Source organism: Cupressus sempervirens, chromosome 2, assembly GCF_028749045.1.
Source record: "Cupressus sempervirens isolate cs-2001-9-10 chromosome 2, ASM2874904v1, whole genome shotgun sequence".
Taxonomy (NCBI): Eukaryota; Viridiplantae; Streptophyta; class Pinopsida; order Cupressales; family Cupressaceae; genus Cupressus; species Cupressus sempervirens.
Genome location: NC_143119.1, coordinates 724,563,429 through 724,586,170, shown reverse-complemented (window position 1 = coordinate 724,586,170; position 22,742 = coordinate 724,563,429). Strand labels below are relative to the sequence as shown.

General features: G+C 37.4%; 1 protein-coding gene across 3 annotated transcripts in view; it reads right to left on the bottom strand.

Annotated features, from left to right (window-relative positions):
• The window catches only part of ALF4 (aberrant root formation protein), a 157,026-nt gene extending 135,056 nt beyond the window's left edge, over positions 1–21,970 (bottom strand). Inside the window, exons 1-3 of one of the 3 annotated variants that reach the window (XM_089815167.1) lie at positions 21,613–21,970; positions 21,341–21,502; positions 20,389–20,538 (exon numbers count right to left, since the gene is read on the bottom strand). In XM_089815167.1, coding sequence (XP_089671293.1) covers positions 20,389–20,538; positions 21,341–21,502; positions 21,613–21,693 — 393 coding nt within the window. In that variant the 5' untranslated portion in view covers positions 21,694–21,970. The remainder of the gene's footprint in view (positions 1–20,388; positions 20,539–21,340; positions 21,503–21,612) is intronic. The other 2 variants (XM_089815169.1, XM_089815168.1) reach the window with 2 other exon arrangements.
• Positions 21,971–22,742: the final 772 nt, after the last annotated feature.

Below are 22,742 nucleotides of genomic sequence, written 5' to 3'. Positions count from 1 at the left end.
TAAACCATCATTTCTTTAATTCCTCTACTAGTTGGTTCTCCATCTTCCTCACCAACTCTTTCGACCTTCTTGCATACACACAGATCGTTTCATTCTTTCCCTACTTCGTAATGTATATTTGTGCCACAATTTCATTATCGTCCCTTAGTACTCAGAACTCTACTATGAATTCCTTCCTAACTTCTATCCATGAAGTTAATTTATGTGGATCGGCATCCGAAAACCAATCAATCACAACACCCCATAGGGTGGCCAAGAACTATTGAATCGAGTCATCCTAGTTCGTTACACCATTTGCCATACATATTATTTCGTATGTTTTGCAGTGTCTGATCGGATTTTTTGTCCCATCATCGTTGAACTTTGACAATTTTTCCTTTGGTCCTGCCAATGCTACTTTCTTCTGATTCTGTGGTACTTGTTGTGTACCCGACCTATTCTGAGCACCCACGCTACTTCGGAGAACCACCCTACTTCCAACAATCGCGTTACCTGGTGAGAAAAGATCTTCCTCAAGAGAAGTTTGATTATTTGCCTATATCCGTTCGTCGGGTGTATCGAGAACAAAGAGTTCACTCCATGCTCATGCTCCTTCGGCACTTCGAGCCATGTGAGTTACTTCCCTTCCATTTGGATTCTCTGCCCTCAACGTATACAAGTTAAGGAACTCCTCCCTTGTCTCTTCTGCCAAATTCAATCGTTGTCGAGTCTCTTCTAGCAATTCCTCGGCACTCCTCGGTCTACTAGGTAAATGCACTCCCTCCGTTTGTGCTCCTTCATCCCCTCGGTGTTCGTCTGTAGGCTGTTGAAGCTTCTGTCTGTGCTCCACCTACTATGCTAAAATTAATACTTCTTGTGTTGTGCGTGTCTCATCTTTATCTTTTATCTTATTCCTATCTTTATTAAGCAAATTCGGCATTAATCTTCATAACACTTCCTTTGTTCTAGGTTCGACTAGCAATGGCGCCAAATGTATATCGTACAGGGTAAAAGGATACTTATCCCATGTAGTATAGTAAGATATAACACAAAACATATACTTTATTCATATACGCACTATGCACTCCAATGCTTACAATATGATTATGATGATGTTTAATAGTCCCTTCCAAATGGTGTACATATACTTTCCCGAAGGGGTGACTCAATCGTCGCACACCCTTTTGGATACAATTCTACCCGTCAGCTACATTATAGATTTTACTGACAACAGCTTCCACAGTGAAAGCTTTTTGTCTTCGATATTTATGGTATCCAAGTATTGTAGGGAATTGTATCTTGATTTGTGACTTCTCAGGTATCAGAATCAAACCAATAGTGTAGTGTACTCTTCTACCACAACACCAGTGCGATGGAAATCTTATGTCTTTGCATCAGTCAAGCATCCATGATAATAGATCAGGACACACGAATGTTTCAATCCGATTAAAAAGGCTGCATGAAAGGTTGATGAGGAATGACATGGTCCAACGCTTATTAGTTCTACTTTCTGATTGGGTTCAAAATAATCCTATCAGATTTGCATATATGGAACTTTGACATCGTTGAAGGAGATCTGGTATTGTTTTGGCTCTCAACTATTATACCAGCATGATGGTATAGCCAGGATTATTAAGAGATGTATGGCACACCTATGCGAATATGATCCACAGAATCTCGGAGGCTTCAACATTGATTATTTCTCTTTGATTGACTCACATGAGATGGTAATCTGAGTCTTAAATGGAGCCTATTTTTCAGGATTCAATCTGCAATTCGAGGGCAGAAATGCTACTAGAATTATCAAGCAACCGTGGCTACTATCTACTTGTAATGCATATGCTGTATAAACAGGAAGTCTACCCCTTTAGTGAGATTGACAATTTCAAAAAGGATTCGGTGTTGGTGAGAATACCTAGATTGAGAACACCAAAAGTGGTGTCGTACAGTTTCAGATTTCTCCTTCCAACACAAGCATTGAACAAAACATTGTGGTTTCTAATCATACGATGATGGATAGAAATTTTTTAAGAAAGGAACTTTATTCTAGGATGATAACGAAAATCAAGGCCATTGGATGCAATGTGCATTGCTGACTCAAAAGAGTATTCTACAAGATGTCGTCACCGATCCTTCACTGTATTACCTGTCCAAGGCAAAGATATTGCTAAGGGATAATTTAGAGTTAGAGGGAGCCACATCTATATGAAGATTTGTTAGCGCATTCTTCTCTATGAGATGGAAAGAATGGAGGTGTCAGCCCTTGTAATGCATTACCTCTAAGATGTAGAAAACTGAGGTCTTAGCCCTCAGAGAAAATGGAGAAAACACATATAAAGAGATAAGTATTTCATATATGTAGTCATTTATTCATACAATTCCACTGATTAGAAAATCATGCATGCTTTTGGCATTGAAATTTCACTCCAAGATAAGTTCTGTAAACCATTTGTAATCTCTCTTCGATATGCTTTCAAGAAGAAATTGTTGTCTGTAAATTCTATATTGTAGCCAATGAGTAGAATAGTATTCGAAAAGGCGCGTGACGGTTGAGTCACCCCTTCGAGGAGGTATATATACACCGTCCAGAATGGACTCTGTAATCATCATCATTGGAGTTACTGTAATAAGCATATTGCATATATGAATAAAGTATTTGTTTTGCATTATACCTTACTATACTACATGCATTAAGTATTCTTTTACCCTGTATAGTAAACATTTGGCGTCGTTGCCAGTCGAACCTAAGACAAAGGAATTTTATGAAGATTAATGCCAAATTTTGCTTAACAAGGATAGGAACAAGATAAAAGATAAGGATAAAATACATACAGCACAAGAAGTTCTAATTTTAGCACAACAGGCACAGCGCAAACAGAAGCTTCAGCAGATTGCCGACGGACACCGAGGGGGTGAAGGGGCACACAAACGGAGGGAGTGCATTCACCTAGTAGGCCAAGAAGTGCCAAGGAATTGTTGGAAGAGACTCAATAGCGATTGAATTTGCTAGAAGAAACAAGGGAGGAGTTCCTTAACCTGTATGCACCGAGGGTAGAGCATCCGAACGAAAGGGAAGAAACTCACAGCTCAAAGTGCTAAGGGAGCACGAGCATGGAGTGAACTCTTCGTTCCCGATACACCTGACGAATGGATACAGGGAGAGAATCAAACAACTTCGCTTGAGGAAGATCTCTTCTCACCAAGTAATGCAGTTGTTGGAAGTAGGACGGTTGTCCGAAGCAGCGCAGTTGTACAGAACATCGCAGGTGTGCAAAAGAACATGAGTGCTCAGAACAACGCAGGTACCTCATAATCAAAAGAAAGTAACAATGGCAAGACCAAAAGAGAAATTGCCAAAGTTTAATGGAGATGGGACGGCAGATCCAATCAGACACTACAAGACATGTGAAACAATATGGACAGCAATTGTTGTAACAGACGAGGATGATTGGGTTTGATAGTTTCCAGCGACCCTACAGGGTGTGGCAATTGATTGGTTTACGGATGCCGACCCTCAGAAATTGACTACATGGGCCGACGTCAGAAAGGAATTCATAGCAGAGTTCCGACTGCTACAGGATGATAATGAAATTGTAGCAGAGATATACAGCACCAAGCAAGGAAAAAACGAAACAATCCATGCCTATGCAAGACGACTGAAAGAGCTGGTTGGGAAGATGGAGAGCCAATTGGTTGACGGATTGAAAAAACGATGATTTGTGGAGGGGCTACGGCCGGCTCTAAAAAAGAAGATGAAAATTGTACCACCAGCATCATACGTCGATGCATATAATCACGTGATGGATCTGGAAAGTGAACAGAAGACAAGTAAGAAGAAAAAGCATAAATTGTTGGATTCAGACGACTCATCGTCCAAAAGTAGCAATAGTGATGAAGAATCAAACAAGAAAGTTCTAGCATTACAGAAAGATATGCTACGAATGATGAAAGAATTCAGACTCAGTAAAGGGAGAATTGTGGTGCACGAACTGTAAAGAGGAAGACCATTCAAAGGGTTCATGCCCGAAGAAACAATTCTATGATATCTGCCAGGTTGTGGGACATTCCATAAAAGAGTGCCCATTTAATATGAAGTCAAAAGGACACCAGCAAGTGTTATTGACGCAGGAAGTGTCCACCAGAACAAACACGAACAACGATGCAACCTCAGCAGGATATCGCAACAATAACTGGCGTGGAAGAGGTGGTAATAATAATAACAATGGAGATGATACAGTGTCGTGTGTGCAACCTCTGAGGGCACTTCGCCAGAAACTGTACCATGAAGGAGACACTGCAACTGTTATGCAGATGGTGTGGTCCAGGAGACCACGAAAATTCAAAATGCTCGAAACAAGGGGTAAATTTGTTAAGCATCAAAGCATATGATGAGAAGATACTAGCCATTACACGTGAGCAAGCTAAGAAGGCAAAATACCTTGATGCAGAGGAAGAAAAGAAGAGGTTGCAGCAAGCACAAATGGAGTTGGAAAAACGGATGTAAATAGGAAAGTTGCAAACTGCGATACCTTGAAGAGGAACTTAGCTAAACAAAACATGATAAGGCAGGTAATGCAAACAGAAGTCCCTATTAAATTAAATGACCTTCTTACAATGCCCCACTTACGGAGGGCCACACTGAATATGACACCACTTCTGAAAGCGACGGAGGAAACAATAAAGGACAGTACTGGAAAGACGGCGGCAGACCCAATGCTACTGGCCCTCACGATGGGAAGGCATCCGGTAGTAGTCGAGATGGGTATTCTAGGAACTGTACTTACAAACACAATAGTGGACGGAGGGTCAAGCGTGAATGTGTTACCAAAAGATATATGGAAGAAGTTAGGACAACCTACATTGTGGCCACCTACATTTCAGTTGTTCATGGCAGATCAGCACGGAATCAAACCATTGGGAACCCTAATGGCACAGCGGGTAACTATTGGAATGCAACCATTTTTATTAGATTTTGAGGTCATTCCACTAAAAAGAAGAGGGCATGACGCTATCCTTGGACGGAGTTGGTTGGTACAAGAAAAAGTGAAACATGACTAGAAACAAAATACCTTATCCATGGAACGCGGAGGCAGAAGATTCATAATTGACTTACATACACAAATGGTAGGGGAAGAGGCAATGTCGTCAGACTCAGAAGGTGAAGGCGAGAGTGATGATGAAGGAAAGAAGAGAATGGAACCAAACGAAGGAGGAGTATTGAGATTAGGAGGGTGAAATGATGACGACCTAGACTCAATTAACGGCCTATTCCATTGGCAGATGGAGGATTACGAGCACTTTCTGAGCTGTAATATGTTAAGGGTTGACGAAGGTGAGAAAGAAGAGGAAAATGAATGTGCAAAGGAATACAGAGAAGCGAAAGAAGGAAAGGAGGTTATGGCTGAAGCTGAAGGGAAGAACATATCGTACGAACCCAGCAAAAGGAAAGATTTCACCGTACGGTACATGGTGAACAAACCGCACAGAAAGAAAATGTTACGCTACACCACGGATTTAGTAGAAAGGTACCGACAACAAGGAAAACACATCATACAGTCTACACAGGAAAGAAAGAGGAAGGATTTGATAAAAACTTCAACAGTATGGAGTGCAAGGTCTAAAATCAAGAATACAATTATTGACAAGGAGTGGCAACTGACGAAATTCATGGTGCTAAGTTCGAGGATTGCAATCGAAAACAAGCTTGGAGATATGGAATGTCTGAAGGAGGGATGGTATAATTTAAATAAACTTGATGAGGGACAATTGCAGGCACAATGGGCCATGAAGGTTATACAGAATAGGCATAAGGCATGGCACGACAAGCACTTGAAGTTGAACAGATTTCAATCGGGGCAACTAGTGTTGAAGTATAATGGGCACAATGAGATCAAATCGGACAAATTTAAAATAAAGTGGATTGGGTCATATAAAATCCACGAAGTGGGCGATAACTAAGCAATAAAATTATGGACACTCGACGGGAAGTAGTTGATGCAGTGAATGGGTCAAAGCTAAAAGTCTATCATGAAAGAAATAATGCACCTCTGTGGACAAACAACTGAGGGACAATATAAAAATAATAAATAATAATGTATATATGTAAGATAAGTAAATGTAGATAATATATAAAGTTGAGCAGAATTTTTAAGTACGGACCTGGAAGTAATAAAATGAGTAAAAAGAATAGGAATAATAAAGTAAAACAAAATAAGTGTTGTACGGCATTTACAGTAGCATAAAGGGGAGGGGAAAAAAAGAACCGTACGGCTATTGGGGGAATGGAAAGCCTACCGTACAGCTTGTGAAAAAGCAAAGGGAATTTGTGCATACAAACAGAGATCATATAGCCGTACAGAAGAGAGGTACCATACGGCAGTCAGAGAAGGGCAAAATCTAGACACCGTATGGTAGATTGATGATACAGAAAAGTAGTGTAAGGTCCGTACAGAGGACATAAACAGGGAGGGCACTGGAAAGCAAACCCTGTACGGCCACATGTGGAGGAGAATAAAAGGGGATACGATCATAGTAGAGTGGAGTCGTACGGTCTAGCAAGACATACATTACTAATACAATCATTGTACGAAGAGTATCTGAAGGAAAATCCATCCTATACAACAAGCAAGAAGGCAAAGAAGAAGCCAAAGAATTGGAACTATATGGCCAATAGGGAAGGAATAATTCACTATATGGCTCGTAAAGAGAAGTTTTGTTTAGGCTTGACCGTACGGCTTGAGGGAAGAAAAACCATACAAACAAAGCAATAGTCGTACAGAAGGAAGGTGAAGCACCGTATGATGTACGGCCTGTACGAAAGAGAGGAAGGCACTAAAATAGCAAAGTTGAACAACAAAGAGACGACGGCATTTTGAAGAACCATATGATGTGTTGAATGACGACATTTTGAAGGACCGTAAGGCATGTTGAATGCTGGTAAAGGGTCATACGAACAGCAGAGAAAGAAACTAACCATATGGCAATAGGAAAAGACCAATCGTACGGTGAGGGAGTATAAAAGAAATTGTCGTATGACTATCATAGAGCATTACAAGCAATTATTCATTGTACGGCATTTTTGAAGGAGGAAGTGGAAGTTGTACGCTTCAGGAAGCAGGAGCTGTAAAAAAAACGACAACAAATCAAAACACTTCACAATGAATAATGTACGAGACCAAAGGAAAGGAAAAGACATAAATAGGTAGTAAAACCTAAGCAGTTGGCAAGAAGAGTATAGGATCAGAAGAAAATCACAAAAATGGTACGTTCCATGAACTTTTAGGTGGGTTTGAGAGTGCTAATTTGGTCATGGCGACGGAGGCGCTGCCCCTCGACCCCACTGGGGGCATTGCCCCTTAGACCCCCAGTCAATTCAATTATCAGTCATGGGAAGTGTGACCAGTTGATGAGACCTGGAGCTGTTGCAGGCATGGAGTGTTTGTATGCCTAAAGTGGAAAGGGCACTGGAGCAAACCTTTCGAGAGGGGTATTACGCTTTGAGGCACTCAGAGTAGGTGTTGGACGTGAGGCTGTCTTGGTGGATGCATAAAGAGCTCGGAAGAGCTAATCATCTAGTTGGAGGCAGTAGAGCGATACTTGGCTTAGTGTACCCAGGAGTTGGAAGCAGAGAAGGCAGCACGGGTGGCTATCAAGGTCAGATTGGCTAAGGAGACAGTATTGTGTTAGCGGACCCTATAGATGCAACGTGTTTTTGGAGACCAGTTTGGTACAAGCATGGGAGGAATGTGAATGTGATGTGACAGAAAAATATCTATCTTGTTATAGATGCGTATTACACCCTTCGGAGGAGCCAGGCAGACCTGGTAGCAACTGAGAGGGCTCAGGAGGAGTTAGCTACCAAGCTAGCCACGAAGAGGGCAGCCTTGTTAAACAACCAGAATCAGCTATAGAAATTGACAGTGGAGAAGGAACAATTAGCAGCAAAGGAGCAAGTAGCAGATGAAAAGGAGAAGCTGGGAGAGATTGTTAGGATGATGCAGTCAGCTTTAGAGCTTTAGATGGAGGCAGAAGCGGAATTGAAAGTTCGAAAGGAGCAAGTCTACAAGCTACGGGCAGAGCTGAATGAATTGAGAGCGCGGACGGCCACTACACCAAGGACGCATCCCTCTGTTTAGTACCTATACATTGATGTAATTAGTTGTTTAGTTTGAGTTTTGTTGTATTGTCGTCTGGAGATGACTTTTCTTTTGGGGGGGATGATGTTGGTAAATTCTATATTGTAGCCGACGGGTAGAATAGTATCTGAAAGGGGGCATGACGGTTGAGTCACGCCTTCGGAAAGGTATATGTACACCGTCCGGAATGGACTTTGTAATCATCATCATTGGAGTTATTGTAATAAGCATATTGCGTATATGAATAAGTATTTGTTCTGCATTATTCCTTACTATACTAATGCGCTAAGTATTCTTTTACTCTCTACGGTAAACAAGAACTCATTTATCAAAAAGAACTTGATGCTTGCAGTCATGGGACTGAGTTAATGAATGAACACATTTCTTCAAAGAGGAGGAAATAACATCCAAAGAGAGTTTGGCACATCCGTCAGAGTTATACTAGGAAGTCAAGAGGTTGATGCATGTACTTGGAGCTTCCGAAGGGAGCCATATTAGCATGAATGTCTGGTGTAGACAAACCTAGGGATAAAATCCAAAGTCTGTTACATTCACTCGTGACTGTGGAATTAGACAAGCACATTTTTATATGGGAAGTTGCTCAGGAAAACAATGTTGTGATTATTGAAATAATAAATCATGTGCCTAATGTTGAGTCTCTTGGAACAAGATATTTTCCATGATTGGAGTATATGAACAAGGCATGCATCTGTGACAAAGGGGGCAGATTAAGAATCTACAACAGTAAACATCTGATGATATTGATTCAGATGGAGTAGACTATGTTGAGATGGTTTCTATAACATTCAGCTGAGGTACATTATCACTGAAGAATAGACAGTCGACATTCTCGCCATCCTCATGCTAGAGTGAAGTTTGTGTACTTCTGAGATAAGCTTGATACATTGGAAAATGAAGCCTTAGCTGAAAAGGAATTTCAGCATCAGTGATCTATTAATTGTATCTTTATACATTTTTCCCTTTTGAGAGAAAAGTTTAAGGTAAAAGTCCTTGTTTCACCCTCTGGAATGAACCATGGCGGATCCACCCTCTAATATGTTTCATGATGGATGTCATGTATGTGAGTCCATGACTCCATTGGTTCAATGATTAATGGGTCCTTGTGACGATCATTAAGAGGTGACAATCTCTCAATGATGAACATTTGTACATCTTGCCATCATTCATCATGTATGTGAGTCCATGACTCCATTGGTTCAATGATTAGTGGGTCCTTGTGACCATCATTAAGAGGTGACAATCTCTCAATGATGAACATTTGTACATCTTGCCACCATTGTGAGGTGACTCTCACAATAATGGTGGATATTACGTAAAGTGATATCTATGAAAATCCATAGTGGTGGATATCACATCAAGTGATATTTATGGAAAGCCATAGTGGTGGATATCATGTGAGGCGATATCTATGAAATCTCTTATGATAGATATCATGAGACTAATATCCGTGGACATGTCATGATAGTTGATATCTCTTTAGTAATATTAACTAAATGGTGGATATCATGAGAATTGATATTTACGAAGAGCCACAATGAGTTACATTACTAAGATATTTCATGTTGGATATTATGTGACATAAAATCCATGCATATGCCATGAGCAAACATCCTTATTGTAGGCATCGTGTAACTTGTTGCTTGTACACATACCATACTGGATATTGTGGGTATGGCGAATATCATGTGACTTGAAATTCATGGACATGCCATTACTCCTGAATCCTGATACCACCGTAAGATGACATCATTTATTATGGATATCATGAGACCTGCTATCCATCAATGTAACACGGGGACGCGTCCCCCCCCCCAAAAAAAAATTGGGCCGTTTCGGAGACGAGGACATCCTCGAGACGGGGGGACGGCGTCTTGGCGTTTCAGGCGGCGCCACTTAGAGTGCCACCGCCACCAGAGACGGCGAGACGTCTCCAAGACGGCTAGAGGTTTCCAAGTGTGGGATTGCGAGGGGACGCCAAGGAGTCTCCTTCATTGAGGGGGGACGCCAAGAAGTCTCCTTCATTGTGGGGGGACGCCAAGGAGTCTCCATTGATTTGACATTTTGATTTGGGCTCTAGGAGACTTGTAGTTTTTGTTTGCATTATATACTTATTTTGATATCATGATTCATGGCACATGATACTTATTGTAATCATCTTTATGTCATGACTCATATGATCATTGATTACTATTAGATAGTAGAATCTAGATACTCGTACTATTGATTTGAAGGCTGATATATAGAGTTTAGACTAATATTTATTATTTGTTGATGTTCAATGTTTAATGTTCATTGTTTGTTTGTCATTTGATCATGAATCATGATATTCTAGTTGATATGGTATATGCTATACCATATGTATAGTTTATACACCCCTACTCCTTCCGCCACCCCCCCATCCCCTGCCGCCGTCCCCCCGCCGTCCCCAAATCAAGGCCCCTCTGCCCCCCCGTCTCAGAAACTTGTCCCCCCGTCCCCCTGTCTCCCAGGGCGGTGTAACTATGCTATCCATAGATATGCCATAACTTTTGATATCACATAGAGGTGATATCTCTCTCACACAATATATAGATCACTTATGTTTACTTTAGGATAGTAATATCCTCCCTAGCTAAGAGGGCGTGTTAATGAATTGTAGCTTTGGTCGGTTATTCCTATCGATGAAATCAAATGCATAAGTGGCCTATCAGCCTTTGAGGAATTGATTATTATCTTTCTTTTGTATACTGTTATGATTATAGTTATCACAATACATGATTAAAGATTAGCAAATTAACAATGTGTGTGTGTGTGTAATTGTACATGTTATTAAATATACATATATACACGATTGAGCTTGATATAACAATTATCGATCATGTTATTGATATTAAATCATGTTGTTCATAGTATTGATATTAATAATGTTGTTACTATAAATCATAATGTTGATATTTATTATATCTTGAATCGATAAAGAGTATCAATTAAATATGTACATATCATTTAATCTATTGATTAGTTAGTGATCGGTCATAGGACATGTTTCGCATAGAGACATGTCACTACATGAACTATGTTCACATAGAGAACACACTATTATATATAATGATCGATCCAAGTATCTTGGAATGTACAGAAATTGATAAGTGCAAAGCAAGATACACCAGCAACATATCACATCGGATCTGCATATACATCTGAAGAACAATAATTTAAATTTAAATTCCTATAACCCATATATTTGATTAAAATCAACAGCTATTAGGAATATCCTTAACGAACATTAACATTTCAAAACATATTTTTCAGTGGACTCCTTTCTTTTGCTTGTTTTTTTTCTTAGTTTCCAGTTAATATTTGCAATATTCTTATTGATTGGTCTCATTTTTTACTGGGAAAAATCTTAACTATATTGATTAAAGTGAGGTGTTAAATAACTAGAACCCATTGAAGTGACAACAGATCTCAGTGGTCACCAGACAGCCAAGTTTTACAATGGCAGCAAAAGCAAACAAGGAAACTTTGAATTAATGATATTACAACTGATTCACTCTACAGAGATGTAGACTATATAGTCTATACCATCAATAAAGCACAAAGAACAAGGTTAAGTCTAGATTACAGGAACAATCATCATTGCAAGACTTTGTTCAGACTCTCACTAATATAAAACCATAAGAGTCAGTACCAAAATTGGCTTCTATAGGTGTCACAAGTGCCAGAATATCTTCAGTAGAGATATCATGCCCCTGCAAAACTATACAACAGATCAAAGCTTTTATAAGATGAAATCACAGCATCTAGCAAATAAAATCAAAGCCTCTTTTAATTAAACCTGAGTGATGGAAGCAGTTGGGTGGCAAGATTCTGTGAAAGCTGAATGGTCATCTGCCATTGTTGCCTCTTGGACTTGGATTAGTTCTCTTTGTTGCTATATCCAAATTAATTCTTCTTGGTTCTCTTCTTCCAGATTGGATGCTCTCCATTTTTGCTATCTTTATGTGCTATTTCTATGTGTTCTATGCGTGGGAGGTCATCTTTGTTCTTCTGATTTTATAAATTTGAATTTAACTTGCCATCTTTGCCTCCTAGGACCTGTGCATAGCTCAAGGGCCGAGGTTACCTTGGTTGTCTGAATCAATTGTGGAGATAGTGGGGTGTGTTGTCACCCGCATTTACTCCTCCCTACATCCAGACCTGTTGCTTAGTTATTGCCCTCATATCAGTTTTAATGGAGAATGACAGCAATAGTATGGGTAATTTAAAAATGAGAAGGAATTTTAAAATGCTTGCATTAATAGGGCCAAGATAAATCGATGAGATGTAATATCCCTTGCAATTCTGATTTCTTAACCTGAGAATTTCGTCAAACACTTTGCACACAAGGAATATATCGCTGATCTAAATTCTAAATTCTGTTTTTTTCGTCTAAATGTCAAACTTGAATTGATATGCTTGCAAAACTCCAAACAATTAACAATAAAGATGCAAGTATTTTTGTATTTTTTTTAAATATATAGGCATTGACTACAAATGAGAAAATATGCATCTACAACAATAAGACATTAAGGCAATGCCTTCTATAATTTTCAATGATATCCTAATCCCTTATAACAATTCTGATGTAAAACTCTGACATAAATCAGATTACAATACCTCAAAATTGATTTGTAACTTCTTACACATGCCCTAAGATATTCAAATCTATCCTCCATGCAATGCAAAATGAAATGAATAGGAACCTGGAAACTTCTCAAGAAATATGGATTTTACTTTGGCAAGTCACTGTATCAATGACAACATTGTAGTAGCAATAGTGTAGCAGCGTTACTGTAGCAATATTCAACTTATTCCTTCAATCTTACTCCACAAATCTAGCCCTAGGCCACAAATTTGGCACAATGAAAAGACCGATTTGTCTTCTCCAATAGCTACAACCCTTCAGAGGATCATTCACCACCTCAGTTATGCAAATCAATGGGAGTTTCGTTTCCAATGACCAATGCAGCAATTGCAGAAATCCTTGGCTCCGCCAGTTATCAGGTAAAGTAGAGGACAACAGATTCGATGTCCCACATGAGGCTTCCCTCCCTATTTATTTTTTTCCTCCAAGAGGTGGACCTCCTTCTAGAAGAAATAAAATAATATTTAATTCCTCCTTCTAGAAGACTCTTTTAATTTATTTATTTAGCTTTACTCACTTTAATTAAATTAATTAAATATAAAGTCACCTTTTAATTTTAATTTGTTAATGACTATAAGAAATTAATTTAATCAATTTCTCATTTTTTCTCCACTTAAACTTCGGAGAATGTTAAGGCTAAGAACTTCACTGAGAGGCTAAAAAGATCGGGACATTAAACTAGAAGACTATGTGTTGTGCCACGAAAGAAGCACTAAGAATCAATTTTCCCAGAGGAATAATTAGATTTTTCTTTTTGTCAATGATTTCGTCTTGAATCAACAAAGATTGGATGTAATACATCTAATATCATGTCCCCATTTTTGTCACTATCAGAGTTTCAAGGATTAGCCCATTAATGTGATCCTCGTAAGCTAATTATTGTGGATAGAGGGTCTTTTGAGGTAGCGGCTTGACTTGGGAGGGTCTTATCTTGTCCACAATTCAATAAGCTACAAGTTGGTATTCATTTGGCTCAGATTGGACTTCATTTGGGCTTAGTTTTGTGTACTTACTATTTGTGATCAGTTGGCATTGATCAAGATGGAACCTTTCTATTTTTGTAAAGTGCATTTGGTCACATGGAGAAATAATAGGTATGACTCCTATTTCAAACGCATTTCTAAATGATGAGTATTTTGGGAGTTATTATATTTTTAGGTGGCCAAATTATTATTAAATAATTAAATGGCTTATTATAAACTTATAATTTAACTTTATAATTTCACTTAAGTTGAAGGTTGAGTTATCAATGGAAAGTGTCATTTATTAATTAGTTAAGCCAAGTCAAGTGAGAGAATCTAATGGAAGTTTCTAATTAATGTTGTGTGCTGAAGCTTCCTAAGTGAAGTTACATTTTGGCAACAAAAAGGAATCTAGAGATTATAAATATAAGCCCATTTGTTGAGAAAAGCATGCTTGGATATTTCATTTACTTTTGATGCTTTTGTGGCTTTTTCTGAGTTCTAATTTTTGTGCCCTTGCTGAAGTATAAGAGTCTGAATTCTGAGTTGTTCCCTTGGATCTACAGCTGAAGTATTGTAGATTCGAATATGAGATTTTAGTCTGGGTTTGCTTTGCAAATAGTTGGTATGGTAAAACTATTTGCTAATTCTTCTACTGCTTAATATGTGTCTAATGAGATTGTTTGTTGGAGGTATCCTGTGGATCTATAGAAGAGGGATTTTTGTGAACTGTTGTAGAGATTGATAGAGTTTGAAATTGGACCCATGAGACTGGCGTTGGAATTATTGCTGCAAGTTGACTATAGCTGGGTATTTCAGGTTTCATATTACTTGTTAAGACTCTTGTGTAAGGTTATTAAAATCATATGAATAAGATTGCACTTGAATTTAATTTCAGAACTGGCTGCTATTTACTCTGTGCAGAACTGTCATAATGTAGTTGGCAAAAATTGATGATTATTTATGAATTGAGCACATTGGATTTGATTGTTAATATATTTTCAGCACTGTCATTTCTTTCTTATGTTTATGTATGCAAAATCCAACGTATTAACACAAGCAAAATAGATGTATGAAATCTGAAATCTATCAGCATATCTAGTGGTAATAAGTTCGCTTGCCAAGTGTTTGACATAATGTCAAACGCCTGAATAGTGAAAAAAATTAGAATTGTTGTGGTCATAACCGACATGGGTTATTACAGTGGTATCAAAGCAGTTTCCTACTAGCCTATAGGAATTGGACTCAGTTATTATTTTGATCAGTGCTTACTTCATAGATTGTCAAATTGATTTTGTGATTCGGTTTTCAATGTTATGGATTGTGACAGGAGGTTTGGTATTCATTATACCTGCAAAGAGCGTACTTCTTCGCCTAGGGATGGAGAATCTAAGATACAGGGTATTGTGAAACAGTTGGATGTGTTGGTGAATGAGCTGAATCAAAATCACAAATGGATGACCCAATTGATTTCAAATCCAAGATTTGAGCAAAGCATGATATCACTTTTTCGAAGAGTGAAATGTAATCATATAGTTGTGGCTACAAATGCGCGGGACATTTCTTATGAGACACCACATGAGTTGGGCGCAGTTGTGGTGGAATGTGATGAGAATTCATGTCAAATTAAGTCAGATGATGGAGTTGTTGGCATAAGTTCCCAAGATCATGTATTTGACGGCGATGCAACGATAGTGGGAGTAGAAGCATACGAGGATACTATCATATTGAAAAACCACTTATGTGTCAGTTGAGCCATCCAGCGAGAAGTTTAGCAGTATGCATGCAATGGTTGTAAATGTGTGCCCTAATGATAACACACATGTCAATGATGATGAGGTGAGTGGTGTCAAGGCAGAGTCATGTTATAGCTCAGATCAGCACAGTGGTGAGGTTCACTTTGTGGATAATCCTATATTTGACATGGATGAGCATTGTCTTACGACAATCCGCTATTTGAGGTTGATATTAATCACTCACCTAAGTGGAGTTGGACTCAGTTTTCACCATTTGCAGATTCAGTTCACTTTTTTGTTGCAGCAGTTGGTGATGTTCCTGTGGCAACACCTATTGTTGATACAATTGGCATGAGTGCATATGGTTCTCCTGTAGCTATGTCTTTTTCAAGGATTGTTGATGATGATTAGGATCCCAGTCCAATATATATTATGTGGGTGGAAACAAGGAAGAAGAGGATGCATAGATCTTCTATGAAGCTGCCTTCTGGTGACATTTTGACTTCTACATCATCAACACAAGTTTTGGGTGCTATGCTGCAGGACATGTGGTTGGCCTTGATGATGTTAGTTTGTAGTTGGTTCAGTGTCGACAGGGATGTCACATACTTCTTCATTTCGGATCCAGGTGGAGGTTGAAATTCAGTGTTGCTGAATTGCTTGAGGACAAGCAATCTCAAGGAGGGAGGACTATCAAGTCCCCATTTTTGTCAGTATCAGAGTTTCATGGATTAGCCTATTAATGTGATCCTCGTAGGCTAATTATTGTGGATAAAGGGTCTTCTGAGGTAGTGGCTTGATTTGGGAGGGTCTTATCTTCCTCACAATTCAGTAAGCTATAGGTTGGTATTCATTTGGCTCAGGTTGGACTTCATTTGGGCTTAGTTTTGTGTACTTACCATTTGTGGTAAGTTGGTGTTGATCAAGATGGACCCTTTCTATTTTTGGAAAAGTGCATTTGGTCACATTGAGAAATAATAGGTATGACTCCTATTTCAAACGACATATTTAAATGATGAGTATTTTGGGAGTTATTATATTTTTAGTGCCCAAATCATTATTAAATAATTAAATGGCTTATTATAAAGTTATGATTTCAATTAAGTTGAAGGTTGAGTTATCAGTGGAAAGTGTCATTTACTAATTAGTTAAGCCAAGTCAGAAAATCTAATGGAAGCTTCTAATTAATGTTGTGTGATGAAGCTTCATGAGTGAAGTTACATTTTGGCAACAAAAAGAAATCTAAAGGTTATAAATACAAGCCCATTTGTTGAGAAAAGCATGCTTGGAAATTTTATTTTCTTTTGATGCTTTTGTGGCTTTTTCTAAGTTCTGATTTTTGTGCCCTTGCTGAAGTATAAGGGTATGAATTCTGAGTTGTTCCCTTGGATCTACAGCTGAAGTATTGTAGATTCAAATTTGAGATTTTAGTCTGGGTTTGCTTTGCAAATAGTTGCTATGGTAAAACTATTTGCTAATTCTCCTACTGTCTAATATGTGTCTAAGGAGATTGTTTGTTGGAGGTATCCTGTGGATCTATGGAAGAGGGATTTTTGTTTGTTCGAGGTACCCTGTGGATCTATGGAAGAGGGATTTTTGAGAACTGCTATAGAAATTGATAGAGTTCGAAATTGGATCTATGAGACTGGCGTTGGAATTATTGCTGCAAGTTGACTATAATTGGGAATTTCAGGTTTCATATTACTTGTTAAGACTCTTGTGTAAGGTTATTAAAATCATATGAATAAGATTGCATTTGAATTTAATTTCAGAACTGGCTGCTATTTACTCTATGTGTAGAACTGTCGTAATGTAGTTGGCAAAAATTGATGATCATTTATGAATTGAGCACATTGGATTTTATTGTTAACATATTTTCAGCAGTCATTTCTTTCTTATGTTTATGTATGCAAAAATCCAAAGTATTAACACAAGCAAAATAGATGTATGAAATCTGAAATCTATCAGCATATCCAGTGGTAATAAGTTTGCTTGCCAAGTGTTGACATAATGTCAAACGACTGACTAGTGAAGAAAATTAGAATTGTACCGGTCATAACCGGCAGGGGTTATTACAATCTGAGCCAGACCAATTGACAATGTTGATTAAAAACCATAATATACTCCAAATAATAGAATCGGAATAGACTCTTGCATCCAATGTACAATCATGTGATTTACAAGTGAATACACAACCATCTAGAGACTCTGCTACCCCCATGGTTGAAGAGCCCTCAGCTCCTCTGGTCTCTACTAAGTTGTCCTACAAGAAGTTTTTAGGCCGGAAGTTGAAGCTGAAGTGAAACTGGTATCTGCTGCATTCAAAGTGGTTAATGATGAATCCTTATTGGGGATCAGACCAACTATAATGGGAGATGGAAGTGTCGTCAAGGGAGGAGATGCTGAAAATGGAAAAGATGGTAAGGCTTCTTCCGTAGACAAGGTGCTCTCAGTTTCTCCTAACCCATCAATGCTCCATACAGTAAGGTGTGAAGAGAACCATCTAAAGCATATTCCAGTATTCTTTCTGTGCTTGATGGTAATTTCATGCCTCCTTGTAAATTCTTTGATGAATGGATTTCTTATCTCTAGGATAAAAAGCTTGGCATTTATGTGATCCTTCTGTACCATGTCACAGAAAGGCTTATTTGCAGATTTCTTCAGAAGTCGCACTATGCAATATAGGATTCTTACAAAAATTTAAAATACTTGAACATTGGTCCATCACTGCTCTAGGCTATTCCATGGTCCCTGGAAGAGAAAGGGAAGAAAATTGTTGCCAACTCCACACACTGGTGGACAGAAATTAAAAATGTCCCACCCAAACACTGGAAATTAAGTCCTAATATGCTTAAACTGCTTGAGAATGTCTTACAAGTGGAGGATTCACGGGTTGTTTCGCCCCATATAGGCATTGCTAGTGTTAATTTCATTGCTTCCCTCTACTGTTATTCCAGGTGTGCTCAATATTCAGTTTTAATCTAAAATGATTTCATGTGAATTAGAAAATTAGGTTCTCTAAATTTTTCTTTCCTATGCAAAACAGAATAGGCATTTGAGAAAACATTGCCCAAAATTTGTTGTGAATAATATGGGTTTCTCCAGTAATGTGTATAAAAATCAGCAATCTGGTGATAATATTAAAAATGACACTCCTGGTGATGATAAGAACTCCACTGGACAAGCGGTAAATAATTAAGAAGTGGTAGTTGAGCCTCACAATCATGTGGGCTCAGACAATTCTATAGATATGATAAAAAATACTGATGCGGATAGATCTTCAAGATATCTGGTAGTAAAAACACTCCTGAAACTATTTGACCCTCCCTCCTCCAAAAAGGGGACCTCATAAGGATGAAAGCACTATGGAATCCTACTCTGACACCTTATTTGAAGGTAGTTGGTAGTGATGAGAGTTGCGGATAAGTCTGGCCAGAGTTTGGATATTCTCCATGGAGTTGATTATAATGGTCTCAATCCTAATGAAGCTTCTAGGGTATAGCCTTATCCCAAGAATACTGAACAATTGGCCTTGGATATTTTATGATGTTGAAAGCAAGAAAAAAAGAAACAATTCGAGATGTCTAGGAGCACTGAAACTCATAAAAGGGTGTGTAGAAAAGGGAAAGAAGATAATAATCCTAGTGAGGAAAGCCACTAAGGTGGACAAAGTCCAACAGTGTCTTGAAAGATTGTATAAGAAGCAGAAGACCCCTCGCTCCCCCACCCTCTTCTTAATTAGATTATACATTTGTAGTTGGAATGACAGGAACTTGGAGTCTCCTGAAAAAAGAAAAGTTTTTAAATCTTTTTGTAAAGACAGACCCACTTTTGATATGTTATGCGTTCAAAAAGCCAAGGTTGTTGGATTTCCAAAGAACAGTGTTCTAGATTACGGACACACTCTACAAGAATGCTTCCTCTATCTGAATCTCAGATTCCTTGTAAACTGAGTGTTACCAAGGTGAAAAAGCTTTGCTTGACAAAAGCAGCATGGATAATACTGGACAGCATAAGCAGCCTAGGAAACCATTTTGCTTGGATCAGTTAAAGAAAAAGGCTGCAGTTTGAACCTACTAAAAAAGTGTTTAAAAGATACAAGTAAAGGGTGCCCTATCCTAAAAGTGAAAAAAAAAATCCTTTTCCAAGTGATTTTGGTTGTGCACGAGGAAAGAGTGCAAGAAGCTGGGGAAGCTTAAATTGTCAGATAAAGTCAAAAATATTTAGCTAACCTGCAGACAAGGAGATCAAAATCCCTTGGCAAATTATGGAAATTTCAAATTAATGCAAAACATTTTTACAAAATTAGTTTTGAGCTCAATTCTGGTCTGCTTCTTCCATTTGCAAAAGGAATTGGGAAGATGTAGAGGGAGATGCAGAGTCTACCAAGGGTGTCAAATGAAATAAAACGTAGGGGTTCAGTTCAAGAGTTTTCTGGTGGCCAAAGAAAGAGCTGGAAGGGAAGGAGCATATTGAGGAGGATAAGCAGGGAGAGCTTTAGAAGAACATAAATTTGGAAAATATGGTGTGAGTGGTGGTGCTCATTAGGATGATAAATGTTCTGGGCATGATGCAACTCATCCACATGCTATTGAGTGACCTAAAAAATTTCCTTCAGAAAATATTTTACAGACAGTTTTATGTCAATGATATGAAGGGGTTATCCGGATTCTGGGTGAAGGAGAATCATAGTGTCACCTATTTCTCTTCTTATTTTAGAGTCATATCATATCATGTAGGAAATAAACAACATAAACCAAGTGTCTCTGGTCTTAAGACTGTCGAGTGTATTATATGCTGGCCTGACCTATTAGGCGGAATGCATTTATGTTGTATTATGGTCCTTCAAACTTAATAGAACATTGCCTTATTGACTATGAATAAATTACCTCACAGATAACTGAAACAATTTCAACGGGACTGCAAAATTGGCACATATGTGTAATTACATTCCAACATATTTCCGAGCACTTTGCTGATATGTCCATATAAGTCAAAATAACCCTTGGTAAATCCAAAGACACCATATCCAGCAAAACCTGCATGGAAAAACTTTATAAGAAATGAAACTTTTAAGCAAGCATAAAATAGCTTGCAAATCTTTCCAATTCAAAAAATGAAAACAATTGATTTAAATTCTTTTTCAAATGATAGAAGTAGGGTTTATGATTAGATATATAATTTGATGAATATAGTAAATTTATGTATATTAAATTATTACGAGTGCTCAAGATTAGATTCCAGTAAAAGAAAATTCATCGGCAATTTTCTCCGGGAACCATTCAAGCAATTTGCAAATATTTAATATAAAAATTGGTAGATATTTTTCAAATATTTTGCTAATTGACTAGTAAAAAATTGAAAATATTGCTTGGCAAATATAATATTTAACTTGCTAACGCAAAAACAGTACGAGGTGGCATAAACGCTAAAGTTTACAAGTATTACAAATTGCTGGTTACTAAATCAAAAAATCGCGAAAATTACTAAACCGGCAAATTAGTCCTAAATAAAAGGATAGTAGGCATGTGCATAAACTAAAATTTCCTAAGCATTGTTTTCTAGTAGGAACTTTAATTAACCGATATAGCTATTTAAATTTTTATGCGAATAATAAGCCAGTGGCGAAAAAAACCCAAAATAACCTGCGAATACAGATGCAATATATGTTTATTAGTGATATTGTCTATAATTTGCCCAAAAAAACCACACTTAATGTAAGAAAATAGCCAGTTGGAAAGACAAGAAGGAAGGAACGAGCCCCAGAGATACGAAACTACATAAATACTGAAATTTAAATTAATATTTAGATCAAACAGTAATGGAAACAAAAGCAATTACCTGCCCTTTAGGGTTGGTAACAGTTAAAGAATGTGCTTCCCCTAGTATTTCATAAGCAAAATCACTTGACTCTTCGTTTGGAGGTAAAGTTTTGCAGAATTTAAGTGCGTCTTCCAGAACTCGTAAAAATTCAGAGTGTTGGATTGCTTCAGTTCCATCGTTCTAGCATTTACAACGCAGAATAAAATGAATCGAATACTGTACATGAATAAAAACAAAACATGTTTTAGAATCATTAAAAAACACTAAATATAATGGCTGTGAAATTTTGCCTGGTAACAACGCGAGGCTGCTTCGTCAAGCCGCCGTAAATACATGTCTTTGGCCACTGTGATTTCCTCAGTGTTCGCCATGGCTTTCACGCGTAAACTCAATAAATTTGAGTAGAGTTAGTATGTTGTCCACTGTTGATTTAAAATCAGGATCCCAGGCATCGAATCGATTCATTAACCGTTATTTTCCCAGTACAGGGAATACTTACAAGGATTTCAAGGTTTTATTTTAAAATAACTGAATTGATGAGGGAGCAAGATTTAAACCTCCCGAGCACTGGGAGGCATGTAAGAATTCCAATAGTAGTATAGTAAATGGTTTTCATTTAAATAGTTAAACTAGCACAGATTGTGATGTGGATACTTAGATAGGAGGTTTAAAGATTTGGAGTGGCATTTTTGTTTTTTATTATTTTTTGTTTATAGCTGTTGTAAGAGTCTTGAGAGTAAATTGGAAATAAACTTAAAAATATACTTGTGTAAGTTACATTTTAGGATTTATCAAGTAATTTAACAATAGTTATTATATAAATTTTCACTTTTAAATTTTTTTTTTTATGAACAGTATCTAGGTACAATGATTTTTGAGTGTACCATTCAATCTCACTAAGAGGTGTTCTTGTGAATTACTACTTTTGAAACATACTGAGTTTGACTCAAAACTACACAATTCAATTAAAATAATAATAATATTTAATTTCTTAAAATATTTTTAACATTCTTACTTTAGCTTTCTTAATTTTCATTTGAAATCATGTTATTTATTGCATGTATGTAAGTGTTTTTTAATAATAAATTTTTAGTAAACTTTATACTTATCTATTTTTTATATTATTAATCCTTACCTAATAGCATATGAAAAAATTATTATTATTTAGTAACAATCTTTAAACACTAACTTATATTAATTATATTTGAAAGAGATTAATATTTTATGAAGTATATTAGTTTTTTTTTTTAAAATCATTAAAAATGTTTGTTTTCTTAAAATACAATTACATTTAAGAAAATTTCATAAAAATCTATATTTAGATATTGGACAAACAGAGTAATATTAAACCCATAAAAATAAATTTACTAATACTAAAAGTATCTTTCAATTAAAGTTACCAATTGATAAAATCAACTTA